The 14,426-nt window shown below is 42.0% G+C and overlaps 1 protein-coding gene across 2 annotated transcripts in view; it reads left to right on the top strand.

Moving 5' to 3' along the window:
• Positions 1-14,426, top strand: part of MCTP2 (multiple C2 and transmembrane domain containing 2) — a 161,918-nt gene that overhangs the window by 126,705 nt on the left and 20,787 nt on the right. For both annotated transcript variants that reach the window (XM_044980842.1, XM_044980845.1), the window contains 2 exons: positions 7,279-7,401; positions 10,208-10,249. In XM_044980842.1, the coding sequence (XP_044836777.1) occupies positions 7,279-7,401; positions 10,208-10,249 (165 nt within the window). The remainder of the gene's footprint in view (positions 1-7,278; positions 7,402-10,207; positions 10,250-14,426) is intronic.

Raw genomic sequence — 14,426 nt, 5'->3', positions numbered from 1 at the left:
GCTCCTCAGTCTTGTGTAACCAATACCTTTTGAGGTTGTTTTTTGTTGTTGTTAAGAGCCCTTTTTCTGAACATATGTTGGTTTCTAATCCCTAGTTCTGTGCAGTGACATGCATCTAATGCACAGAGACTGTGTTCTTTCTGGGCATAATTTTTTTTGCTTAGAAGCTAGTCCTGTTTGTGACGGAGAGTTTGCAGAGGGCTGCTAACATTTCTTTGCCAGAGGTACACCCTTAAAATCAGGAACTTGTTACACTGATGAGATGCACAGAGCAATGTAGTGATAGCAGGTAACATGGTATAAATATTTAAAGATCTCCTTTCCTTCGGGTCATTTTTTATGTCAGTGATCCAAGCTCAGTAGAACATACACTTCATAACACTATTGAGATCCCCCGCATTCTTTTGCTGCAGAAAAGCAAATTAGATCTAAAGCAAATAGATTTCTTCTGTCAGCAACTGTTTATTTAAACATTATTTCTCTTTTTGCCACATGTGTTATGTCTCATGTTATTGCATTACAATGAAAGGGGAATTCTAATACAGTCTTGCTGATCAACCATTTCTTGAATTTTAATTCCATTTCCATCAGGCACCATATTTGGTACACTTCCCCTGACCGTGTTGGGGTGGTCGGGGGAGGATTTGGAGAACCAGTGCAATGGGTTCATGATGCACTACTGCACAGTAGGGCTGCTGGAGACAACGCTATGTGGGTGCATCAGCCTTTGCTTCTCATCCGTAGGACAAAGAGGCTGCTCTAGCTCTGGAAGCATTTCCCAGCATATAGTCTGACCTACCAGACTTCATGCTGGGGGCCAGGATTTGGACTTGGTTCTTGTGGTGGATTATATAAACCTCACATGAGTCAGGGAAGGATCAGTGGGCTGTTGGGGGTCCAATAACCCCCACCCTGTGATATCTGAAACAGGTGTCAGTCTTTGAGGGAGGAGTGAAAAAGAGAGCCCATCTCAGCTGCTGGCTGACTGGGAGAGAGCAGACCGTGTGCTCTCACTGTGGGAGAGAAGGCTGGCTGGGGCCAGGAACCGGGGAAGATTGATGCCTCAGGGCCTCGCTGAGGGAAGGGAAGAGATCACATTTCTTTGTTTTGTACTTTGGGGGTACCCCAGAAAGGGTGGAACTTCTAGGTGACCTAGCCAGAGAGCTAGCCAGGTATTGGAGGTTGGGTGGAACCGCTGAAGGCCCTGTAGGAAACAGAGACAGTGCCACTGCTGCACCATAAGGGGGCGCACCGCGAGGGGTGTGGCCTCAATTATCAATGTGATTGTCTGTCACAGTCAAATGTGTGTAGTAGCAGAGTATTTCTTGATAATGTGACTTTTTCACATTTTGCAAGATCTTGCTGCTAAAGCTGCTTGCTCTTTGGTGTTGCCACTTTGTGTATTTTCCTTTTTAATCATAGGAATAAGTCTCTGATAGAAATAATAGTTGTCAGTAGGCCTATTTTTTCCTTGAGATTCATCTTTACTGGGGTTTTTTAAGGGCAATACCGTATTGTAATGGCTAAAATCCCTTAGTTTGTTTGGGACAGGGAGGGATTAAAGATATTATCTGAAGAGATGTATCTTGTAATTTTGTCCATCATTGAGCATTCAGCTGTGACAGCGACTCCCATTTGATAGTCACTATTATGTACGTAAGGACTTGAATACATTAGCTAGCCTTTAGGTAGATTAGAATTGGGGAGCTCTTCTTTCCCAGAATCTTGCTCAATTCATTGGACCATATTTGTGTCTCAGGTCAAAATCAGAGTTCTGGTTTGGGGCCAAAACAGATACCTTGGAGGCACAACTGCAGATTAGCTCATGTTTCCCACCCCAACCGGGCCCATATTTCATGAATCTAAGCAAACCTTTTGACAAAGCTGGTTTTAGATTTGAGATCAGTGAAATCTTGTGAGGTGTGTGTAAGGGTTTGGGGTTTTAGTTTTGTTTTTTGCAGGTGTGTTTTGCAAACATTTTTCACAGCTCCACTGATGAGGCATTTGCTTAGGACTGGGACTTCGAATGGTCAGCCTGACAAATTGCAGTTTCAGTAAAGGTTCTTTGCTCACGTTTCATGTCCTTTCCCTTTTTTATTTTTTTCCATCTGATGAAAATTATTTCTTTGTACTTTCCCCATCACTGTCACGTCCCAAGAATTACTCTGTCACACAGCTCATGGGGAGAGGGGTGGTGGTGTTAACCTTCACTTTTCCAAAAAGGCTTAATGGGCCAAAGGGAAGATTTTTTTATTAGAGATAAATATTCATAATTACCATACAGAGATACTACACTGACACTGGCAACAGTTCCCCCCCCCCAAATTAGGATTCTAAATCTCCAAAAAATTATTCTACCCCATGATTATGGGGTTGCTGGTGATAAATGTTTTATGGACATAGTTCAGGAGACACCAATCTAAAATCTGTTTTTAATAGTCAGATTCTAAATTGGAACCAGAGGGACAGAAAAGCCAGATTCAAAATGTTTCTAAGGGTTTCAGCTCAGATTGCCTTCTCTCATCTTTTACACTGCTGTCAAAAGGGCCACTCTCATGGTTGTTCAAGCTCCATGCTTCTTGACAGGAACAGTTGGACTCCTCTTCAGTGATTTTTCAGATGAAATGGCTTCCAAACCTCCAGAGCTATAACTTGTAGTTATTAGGCCCTTTGAAACAGCAACACATTAATCAGCTGAAATCAAGTGGACTCGTCTCCAAAGCTATGATGCTGGTGTTCTGTTCGAGACAGGAGTCCGCTCTAAATCTTAACTCCAAGAGTTCTTTCTTCTCCAGAAAGGTCTGTCTCATTTCTGTTTTTTTTTTTAACTTTGGTTGTTATATTTTATAATTCTTAGATTTCTATTCCTTATTGGTTCTTATACTTCCCAGTTCAGTCCTTTCAGAAAAATTCTTTGGCTTTTTCTACTTATATTTCAGAAATTGGCTTCTACTCTTGCTTGCTAACTTTTCCCATCTGGAAAATGCAGTTTACCAATGTAGGTGGTGATGGTGTTAATGGTTAATATTTAATAGAAGGAGTTTAGTCTACTGAAGCACTATGAAAAAGTTAAGATAGAACAGAGTACTTTGGGCATGGACTCCTGGGTTCTCTTTCCTGTCCTGCCACTGAATCACTGGGATCTTGCATAAGTAATTTAACCTAGTTCTGCCTCAGTTTCCCGAAGTATAAAGTGAGGATGATAATATCTGACTTAGTGTGTTTGTATGGAACTCCTTTTATGTCTTTGGATGAATGATGCTATGGGAATATTTATAAGGCACATTCCATGGAAAAATATACTAATACACTTTACAAATAGCTTATAAACTACTCTGTACAGTGTTCTTCTAAGTAATCACCTCACATACCTCTGAGGCTGAATAATTTCTAATTTCTGAATATATAAATAAATTTGCCCTTGCCACCATACTGTGCAACAGAGATTAAAGCTCTCGGTACTCTAGCTATAGCAGTAAACCAGCTCTTTCAAAGCAGACTTAGTGAAGTGCAGCTACCTGTGGGTTGTAACTTGGCAGCTGACTATTGGTGCATCAGTAGCAATACAATGTAACTTTTGGAAAGAAATTGATCAACAACCTTTACCGGTTGCAACTATGAAACTATTTTGTAAATAAGCTTAATTTTACTACTCAAAATTTAATTTGGTCAGGAGACCTAACAGACTTTCTTGTACAAAAAGTGCTAGGGGATTAATGATCGCAAATTAACAGGATCTTGGTTTTATATCCTAACTAAAGGACAGAGGGTTTGAAAGTTCATATTAGAATTACAATTGGGGACTTCTGTTGGGTCATCTAGTGTAGATGCTATGGTGACATCTGCACTAAAAATGTATACTAGGGTCTGATTCTGCAATTGGATCCAGGCAGGCAGGTTCTTGAAGACACCCTTTGACTTCAGTGGCACTTCAAAAGATGACTGAAGATTTGGGACCTTAAATCCAGCCATTCCTTTCTGTATCATGATGGGACTGAGTTCAGTATTATCCCAGATAGGTGTTGCATATACAGCCTCCTTCAGCAGGCTAGGCTGATTTTTAATTCATAACAATACATGGTATCATTGAAGAGCTTCCACCATAAAATCAAAATTTGGGTTTGTTAAATACATGGAGGCCGTTCTTGTCCAGGGTGGTGTTTGAATTAGGGCCAGAACTGAAATAATCCTTGACTGTATCTCAAAGATGTTAAATAAGCAGAGGTCTGAGAAGGGGGTTGAGGTTGAAACAGGTTCAGAGGAATCTCTTTTTTTTGAGAATTTTGCTACCTTCTATAGCACCTTCTTTGTCGGATCTCAGAGCTTTTTGCAATGAATATTGACTAAAGCCTCACAGCATTCCTTCAAGGTAGCAAAGTATTATCCCAGTTTTGTCCAAATTCCTGTCTTTCTGCTGTGATCATGTTGGCATACATTGGTGGAGTAGAATTATGTACAGTGTGGAAAAATGTGATCTACCTTCTAACTTCCAATGCTGTGAACCAATAATATGGGACTGTGTAGTCTGGAATTAAATACATTTTGTAAAAGCATATATCTTAGGCTTTTTGTTATCGGCAATCAGAACCCAATAAAACAGCCTCTAATTCAGTGATTCTCAAACTGGGGCCGCCGCTTGTGTAGGGAAAGCCTTTGGCGGGCCGGGCTGGTTTGTTTACCTGCCCTGTCCGCAAGTCCGGCCGATCGCGGTTCCCACTGGCTGAGGTTTGCTGCTCCAGGCCAATGGGAGTTGCTGGAAGTGACGTGGGCTGAGGGACGTACTGGCCGCCACTTCCAGCAGCTCCCGTTGGACTGCAGCGGCGAACTGCGGCCAGTGGGACCTGTGATTGGCCAGACCTGTGGACGTGGCAGGTAAACAAACCGGCCCGGCCCACCAGGGGCTTTCCCCGCACAAGGAGCAGCCCCGGTTTGAGAACCACTGCTCTAATTCCTTCCATAGCAACACAAAGTAGGGCTTGTCTGTGAAAAATACCATTGTTGAGGGATTGGCTGGTTTAGAATGGGTGATAGGATGTGGAGTCTTTCCCCACTTAGTCTCTGGGTTGAATTTGGCCCCAGGTGGATGACGACTGGAAAGTTTGTCCTATACAAAAAGAGCTTTTTTCATTTACAGAGTATATGTATCCCCATTCCCAGGGGTGGAATCCTGGCCCCAATGAAGTCAAAGGCAAAACTCCCATTTATTTTGGTGGTGCTGGGACTTTACCTTAGGAGTTGGAGCTATCAGTTTGTGTCCCTATCACAAAATCACTGCCATAAATGGCACTAATTGGCACTCTTGTAAGCAGTGTCAGAGAGGCTGAGGATTAATAGATGTGAAGACTCAACCGTCCTCTCATCCCGAAAGTTTCTCCCTCACAGAATTTGGATGCATTGGCAGGAGGATGTGGTGGTGTTTTCATTGCTGTTGCTCATGCTGTACCTGCCATGTAGAGTTTCAGTTTCAATGCTGTCAGTCCAGCACCTCTCACCAACCTAAAGCTGTAAAAGAAAAAGGGCATGGCAAAGGATTGTTAGCTGCGATGTCACAGCTCTTTCCCCTCCTTTAAATAAACGGATGGGTTAAGTAACTTCCACCTTGGCTGTGTTATTCTAATGATGGGATTTTAGATCTTGAACATTCATTCTAGAACAGCATTTCTGGATGGAAAAATCAAAAAGCATTTGGATATATGTGTCTTGTCTTCCAGAGCAGCCGTTTATGGCTTAAAGCTACTTACAGCATTAGGCTGGCCTGGAAACGCATTGTATGGCTGGAAAAAAGAATGTTGTGATCTCAACGTGCATCCTTTGGCAATTGTGGACCTAATTTATAATCTTATTCTGTGTTACCATCAACTCCAAGCTGAGACCCTGTTCAGATAATGTCAGTACACAAAAATATTTACTGCTATCTGCATATAGGAAGGAACTGATGATCAAAAAACTGTTTGATTTGCTTTGATTCCTTTGAACAATCCAGCCGTTTTTGTTCTAAATCTCCATCAGGGAGGCCCCATCCCTCTCTGAACCATTTTGCAGATCAATTTACTTTGAAATTTGGCTTCTGCTTTTAGTTTCTGGCATCACTAGTTCAGGTATCGCTCCCCATGAGCAAAATCATACTCTTACTGTAGGCCCAGAGGGCTCCAGACACAACTGAAATAATGTGGTTAGGCAGTGTGGAGAGGTGGCTGGGAAACAGGATTTTTTGATCCCACTCAGGGAGGCCGTGCATCCTGCTCACCACAGAGCCCTGTCCTATAAGAATGGTCATAGTGGGTCAGAACAATAGTCCATCTAGCCCAGTAGACTGTCCTGACAGTGGCCAATGCCAAATGCTTCAGAGGGAACAGGGCAATTATTGAGTGATCCATCCCCTGTCATCCAGTCCCAGCATCTGGCAGTCAGAGACTTAGGGACACCCAGAGTCTGGGGTTGCATCCCTGATGATCTTGGCTAATAGCCGTTGATATACCTATCCTCCATGAATCTGTCTAGTTCTTTTTTGAACCCCAGTTGTACTTTTGGCCTTCACAGCATGCCTTGGAAACCAGTACCATAGGTTGAGTGTGCATTGTGTGAAGAAATACTTCCTTTTGTTTGTTTTAAACCTTTTGCCTATTAATTTCAGCATCTGACCCCTGGTTCTTGCATCATGGGAAGGGGTAAATAACCATTCCTTATACTCTTTCTCCACACCATTCAATATGGGAGCTGCTTTGCCACCCCAGGTGATGAGGAATCAGCCTGGGCACAGGGAAGAAGCAGCAGCAGATAAATAAAGCATTGTAAAAATCCACCATCTAATCATCTTGTGGGAGTGGATGTACAGCAGCTCTTGGGGCGGCAGGTTTCCATCTCACTCCCATTGAACCTGCTGGCTATTAGTGCTTGACAAAACTGAGTTGATTTACCCTCTAAAAAGTAGCCAAGTGCATTTGTTATGAGCTGGCATTGAGGACAATGGCTATCCAGACTTGGCAGGGTCCCAGCAAAGAGGAAATAATTCCTGTGCACTAGCATTATGTTGGTGGCCTTGTACTCTTCTGAGGAGATAGGAACAGAGAAGCTAACAGACGTCAGCCTAATGGATCAAACAGAATGGAAAGAGAATAAGCTGTCTGGGTAGATTTTCTTTATTGAAGGGGGGTGGGTGGGAATGAGGTTAACAGAGATTCAAGGATGCATGTTAGCAGGGATAATGATTGAAAGGGTTTATTATGTTTCTCTTTAAACACTTGTATAAATCCCCTCTTATTGCTTTGTCTCTCTTAGGTATTTGTGGTCACTGTTTGGCACATAGAGCTTTACATGGTGCCTCTGGCTTTGTTGCTGCTCTTTGTTTACAACTTCTCTCTGATCACGACAGGGAAGGTCAGCAGTGCCCAGGACACCCAGGCAAGTAAAGTAACACTAATGTTTCAGAGCCAGTTGGAATCTGCCTTTGAGCAAAAATGATCTTACAGTTTACTGGTTTTCAGCTAGTTCTGTATCTAAATGGGATTCTATTTCTAGGGTCCTGTTAAAAACAAAATGATCGTCTCTAGAGTTCCATGGTTCATTTCATGTCATAAACCATCGTCGGACAAAACTTACTGCTCTTAAACAGCTGCAAAGTTTCAAATAGTTTTAATCAAAGAATGGGACAGAGCTTGGCCCTGGGATCTTTGAGATTGCAAGGAGGCATGATTTGAACCCCATGATCCATACCCAGCCCTGCAGTTTATATTTTAGGAATGATTCAGGACTTAATGAGTTTGAGGAAGGCCAACACAACCCCAAAAGGGAGGCCAATTTTTTAAAATCTATTCTGTGAGATCGATATCATCCTCATCTTATTTTTTACTGTGACTTTAAAAAGAAAAACAAAACTGTTCAGATCAGCTAGATTTCAGTTTTAGAACTGATTTTTGAATAGAAGTATTTTCTGTGCCAAAGTAAATTGCAGCATGAAACTCTATTATGATACGAAATGTCATTTCTGTGATATTAATGTTAGCACTCTTCTGACATGTTATACATAGCACAGGACATTGAAGTTGGAAAGAAATAGAGTAAATTAACACCTAGAAGATTCTGTTTTAAACCTTTATGATAATTCTGCTAATGATATCCAGGCAAACTCCCTTTTTGAAATGTTCATAGAAAAGCATTGTCATCTGTGCACACAAAAAGCAACTTAACATAGTGCAACCACATGGAGATCTTAAATGAAGCAATAAATGGCATCCTAGGATCAGATGTTCCAAAAAATAGCTGGTCAAGTTGTTCCGAGTGAAGTTTTGAGTCATTCCCAGGTCAAAAGTAGTCACAAAATGATGAAAATCATATTTCCAATAGCAGGCCACTCTATGCAGATTTGACATGAGGATAAATGGTGAGAATCCGCTAATCTCCAATCTCAGTAAAGTCCAAAGTATTTATAAGTGTATTGTGTGTGTTCCCTGAGTCCTTTATTCCATCACCAAAATAGGAATTTCCCACTGGGGAGAATCCAGGACAAATAGTTTATTAAATATAAAAGATAATCTATAAAATAATGTTGAGACTGACTAACCAGATAAAGCCAGGAAAGTGCAGAGTTAATGGCTGCCACTGCCCATCACTCATTCAGTGATGAGTGTGTTGTGTACCCTAGCAAACAGAATCTCACTGAAATCTTTATAGTGCTTGTGATGGATACCGCGTATACAGCTGAAAAGTACAGAATAGCTGTTTTCAACAAGACTTTGGTTAATCAAAAGTTGGTCACTTCCCCCTACATATGCAACCTGGGAGTAATGCACACCATAGGTGCATATAGTAGTGCCATTTAAACTCAACAGGACACTCTCCAGTGAACAAAGTTACATGTGTGCCCAAGTGCTTTGCTGGATTGGAGCCTTACTGAGCATCTAGCTAGTCAAAGCATCTGTAATATCCCCTGGATTCTTTTTCTGATACCCAGATGCTGAGCTTTCTGTATTCCAACTCTGTATACCTCCTGTAGCTCAAAATAGGTAGTACTGCTCTGAGTTGCATATGCTCTGGGTGGGAGGAGTGAGTAGTATAACTGTCCCTTTTTCAAATACCAATGGTTTGGGTACAGTTCTATTCTTTCTGCTCATCTTGACCTTGGCTGCAGATGGAGTAGCTTAGTTTTCTTCATGCCTATGTAGACATATAAATTTTCAAAACCAAACTTCATTTTGTCCATTCTGAATGCATGTAGCATTCTCCGGAAATGTGGAACCCAAACGCTGTGTTTCAGTTTCCTGAGCTGTAAAATGGGGATAATATTAACCTAGTGTACATTACTAGGTTGCTGTGAGGCTAAATTCATCAGAATTTGCAGTGTTTTGAGAATCTCGGGTGGGAGCTGCCATAGATATGGAAAATATTATTATTAATCTAGCTACCCAAGGCATCTCAGTAAAGACATTGGCACATCTGGAGGTAGGACTCTCATATCCTAGCTCTCAGGCCCTTGCTCTGATGAATAGATACCACTACCTCCCTAAATAAAGCAACCTTTAATTATGATCCTTCACATCCCCACATTTCAGCTATGTTTAAACATTTTAATATGGTAATTCAAATCTTCCTATTGAATAAGCAAGACCTAAATTAACTTGAAGGATCCTGTTAAAGGCTCAGCTAGAAAAACACCTAAATTGAAGCCAGGGGTCCCTAAGTTCACACCCTAGCCAAGTCTTTTGTTTTCTTCCCTACCTGTCAGAGTGGGAGTCAAACTGAAGGAATAATGCTGTATAGAAATCTGTATGTGATTCTTGAGATTGATTATGTTCATACTAATGTATTTTCTCCTGTCTAATGTTTCTGTAATGGCCCTAAAGGGAGAGAGCAGTCATTGTAGCAGTGAGGATAGAACAAACTGAGTATAGAATCTTCAGCCTTGACATACCAGCTGGTTCATTTATCAGACTAAGAACAAAGCTGTTTACAGACAGTAGAACTTGGCAATGAATTTAAAAGCCTCTTGCCTTCAAACTACTGGGCCCAACCACTAATACCTTGATGTAGACTTAAAATTTGCATAGGTTATTGCATGCTATTGTTCCTGATCTTGGGGAAAAAGGACCTTGAACATAGAGTAATACAATAAAAATGGTTTACAGCTAAATGAAATGTGATAAGAGTTATGTAAATGTTTTGAACCTCTGACTGTCAATGAGGAATTTTAATATGGACATATGTTTTTCAGGAGACCACATACCTAGATGAGGATGAAGATGAGGATGACAAGGTAAGTGTGCATTATTTCATTCTATCTGATGTACCTACATGTGACAAACGATGCAGTCTTATTCCAGGAGATTGCGATTTATACTCTGCACAGGCTGCGGGATATTGGGGGAGAGGCGGTTTCAGTTAATGATGGGCAAACCTGAGAATATCTGAGGTTTCATTTGGATAAGTCAGTGTTTCCAAAACTTGGGACACCGCTTGTGTAGGGAAAGCCTCTGGTAGGCCAGGCCAGTTTGTTTACATGCCGCGTCCACAGGTTCGGCCGATCACAGCTCCCACTGGCCGCAGTTCTCTACTCCAGGCCAATAGGAGCTGCTGGAAAGCGGCGGCCAGTACATCCCTCAACCCACGCCGCTTCCTGCAGCTCTCATTGGCCTGGAGCAGCGAACCGTGGCCAGTGGGAGCCGCAATCAGCCAAACCTGCGGACGCGGCAGGTAAACAAACCAGCCTGGCCTGCCAGGGGCATTCCCTACACAAGCAGCGTCCCAAGTTTGGGAAACACTGGGATAAGCATTCCAAAGTGTGGATGCCTATTTGAAGCTTATAAAAACTGATGTCCCCTGGGAATCATGGGGAAAACAGACTCTTTTGGGTATAACATTTCTTAACAATTCCAGTTCTGATCTTAGGTGGAAATTCTACATGAATAATATTTCTTTTGGTATTGAGGTATTTCCAGTTTTTGTCCAAGTTGGAGACCAGAAATGCTGAGATTTATGGAGGTCTGGGGAGAGTTATCTCAATATTTCAGACCCTCCAAAAATGTTGGTTTTAGTTTGGCTCCTGAAATGTACAAAGGATTGTGGTTGAAGAGGTACCTCGTAGTTTATCTGAATGTACTTGTTCATCCTCCCTCTTCACTCTGAAAAATAGATTGGATTCTTTCCAGTTTATCAAACCAAGATGACAAATGATAAAAAGGATTAGAAGGCATGACATATGAAGAAAGATTACGAGAACTTAATATATACATCTTACAAAAAAAACATAACTAAGTGAAGGGGAATCTGATAGTCTAAAAATACTTGAGAACTAAAAGGTAAGGAATTATTTAATGAATAACAGCTAGAAAAAGGAATTTAGATATTAGGGCATAAATATTCACAAGGTTATATGCAACTTACAGAATTTCATAATAACTTGACATGCCATTTCTTGAATATTCCATAGGTTAATGGAATGTTAAAATGAAATTGTTAACTGTTCAGTAGTAAATCAAAGTCATAGTTAATGTACAAAACCTTAACAGTACCCACTTATGTACATTAGGGTTAGATCTAAACAAGCTATGTGCTGGGAACAACTTCTTTAAATTTAACTTATTGTTCTGATAGAAATGTAAAAAAAACTGAGCAGAAATCTGAGTTTTATACAGCTACCAGTTATTATTCAAAATTATGTAACAAATAATTTATTTCAGACTGTGGATTTCTCACAATTTATATACCACAACTATCAGTTCAAGTCTTCTCATTTATAATTCACTGTTTGCATTGTGTGATTGGTCAGCTAAATCAAATGTTGTTGTTTCTGCCAAATGAATGATCCTAAAGCCAACAAGAATCTTTCTTGATGGCCACTGAACACGTCCGGTGCTAATATTTGTGCTCAGACATATTTGTGTAAGTGGTCCCGGGGTGAATAGTCTTCCAAACAAAAGTCACCGTGCACTGAAATTTGCAGAAAATTAATAAAAAGTAAATTGACCATTTTTATTTGAATAAATCTTTATCATTACATTTTCGGTAGTATTTGTCCAACTGTAATCATGATACAGTCTGATTCACATATTAGCACATTGTATCATTCCTCCCACTTATTTTATATTTACAATAAATATACTTACATGGCTAAATATACAATAAATATACTTTACATGGCTAAAATGTTCAAACTAAGGGTTGCATGATTTTCAATGGAGTGGTGGATGTTCAGTGTGTCTGAAAATGAGAGCAGTTTCCTAACGTTAGGCACCAGCTTTGAAAATGTGAGCCTTCATCTTTATTGGTGTACTGCCTCATTCTTCAGGGTTTACTCACTTGGACAGGCCTACTCACTTCCGTTTTGCCACACTACTTTTCTTCATTTGTGCATGCTGATTCAGAGAAAACTATCTAGCTTGTCTTAAAGCTCTAAACAGTTGTGACAAAGTTCCTCCTCTACCTTGGTGGGTCCTGCACTTATTTGGCAGATTTGCTCACCTGAGTGATCTTCCCCACAGTCTGGGTCAACTTCTCCTGTGTCTGATCAGGAGTTGGGAGGTTTGGGGGGAACCCAGGCCCACCCTCTACTCCGGGTTCCAGCCCAGGGCCCTGTGGATTGCAGCTATCTATAGTGCCTCCTGTAACAGCTGCATGACAGCTACACCTCCCTGGGCTACTTCCCCATGGCCTCCTCCAGGCACCTTCTTTATCCTCACCACAGGACCTTCCTCCTGGTGTCTGATAACACTTGTACTCCTTAGTCCTCCAGCAGTACACCCTCTCACTCTCAGCTCCTTGTGCCTCTTACTCCCAGCTCCTCACACACACTTCCTCTCCTCTGGCTCCTCCTCACCTGACTGGAGTGAGCTCCTTTTTAAACCCAGGTGCCCTGATTTAGCCTGCCTTGATTAGCTGCAGGGGTTCTAATCAGCCTGGCTGCCTTAACTGGTTCTAGCAGGTTCCCGATTACTCTAGTTGCAGCCCCTGCTCTGGTCACTCAGGGGACAGAAAACTACTCTATAAGGTGCCACAGGATTCTTTGCTGCTTCTACAAAACTACTCAGCCAGTGACCAGTATATTTGCCCTCTACCAGACTCCTGTACCCCACTGGCCTGGGTCTGTCACACAGTTAAACCATGAATTTGACCAAAACATGTGCCTGTGACCATGGTTTAGAACAATAGAACTAGTGTCACTGGTGTGTATGTGGAGGGGAGAAAGGGGGGTTGGGATGAAGGGAGGTTGTTCTGTTTTGCTACGGGGAAGCACACAGTTCATTTCACCTTATGAAAAATGGACATTTGAAGATTTGTTAAATAAGCGTTTTGTCCAAAATCAGCAGAGAACAATGTGGTATATTCATTTATTGCAAAGCCAAAATATTTAGGTCCAGTTTTACACTGACGTAACCACACCGACTTTCATAGGGTTACTCTGTTTTTGCACATGGATAATTGAGATATGAGTCTAATTGCTCTGCATTTTGCACTTCTCCAAACTTGACCTTACCATTCTTTTACCACTTCTTTTTTGGAATGCTCCTGAGAGACCGTGTTCAAAATGCTGGTTATTTGGGAAGGCCATGATGCCGTGGTCAGTGTTGCTTCTAGCCCTCACTGCTATATGCAGTAAGTACTCCTGATAACTGGCCAACTCATGAAACTGGGTGGAGCTTTTCGTATCAGAGGCAGTTGCTGGGCCAGCTCTGTTATTACAGGTTTAAAAAGGACCTGACTGCAGTCAGTGAGGGGGCGTGTGAGGAGCTGGGAGCAAGAGGTGTGCAAGAAGCTGAGAGTAAATAGGCGTACTGCTGGAGGACTGAGAAGTACAAGCATTATCAGACACCAGGAGGAAGGTCCAGTGGTGAGGACAAAGAAGGTGCTGGGAGGAGGCCATGGGGGAAATAGCCCAGGGAGTTGTAGCTGTCACACAGCTGTTACAGGAGGCACTATAGACAGCTGCAATCCACAGGGCCCTGGGCTGGAACCCAGAGTAGAGGGCGGGCCCAGGTTCCCCCCATGCCCCCAACCCCCTATTTGATATAAGAGGAGTTGATCTGGACTGTGGGTCCCACCAGAGGGGAAGGTCTCTGGCCTGTCCCCCGACCCTTTAGGTGGGCCAGCAGAGACTGCAGGGGATTGTTCTCCTCCTTTTCCCCATGTCGGCCAGTGATGAGGTTAGCCTAATGAATGGCAGGTTTGTGCCACTAACCAAATGACCCAAACTGAGGACTGCCGAAACCCTCTGAGGCAAGCAAATCCACCAGAAAGTGCAGAACCCACCAAGGCAGAGGAGGAACTTTGTCACAGTACATTTAGCTATCCTCAGTCTCTTCATACTTTTTCAAGTGTGGTGGTGCTAGGGGTGGTCGGAACATCCTTGTGGGTTAAAGAAAAATGAGTTTGATGACATTATCTCAATGCAATGTCTGCATTTAAAAGAAAAATATACATTTTTTTCCTATTACTGG

The sequence above is a fragment of the Mauremys mutica genome, chromosome 11 (genome assembly GCF_020497125.1).
Source record: "Mauremys mutica isolate MM-2020 ecotype Southern chromosome 11, ASM2049712v1, whole genome shotgun sequence".
NCBI classification, from domain to species: Eukaryota; Metazoa; Chordata; order Testudines; family Geoemydidae; genus Mauremys; species Mauremys mutica.
Note: the sequence above shows the minus strand (reverse complement) of the source record. Positions and strands in the feature narration are given on the sequence as shown.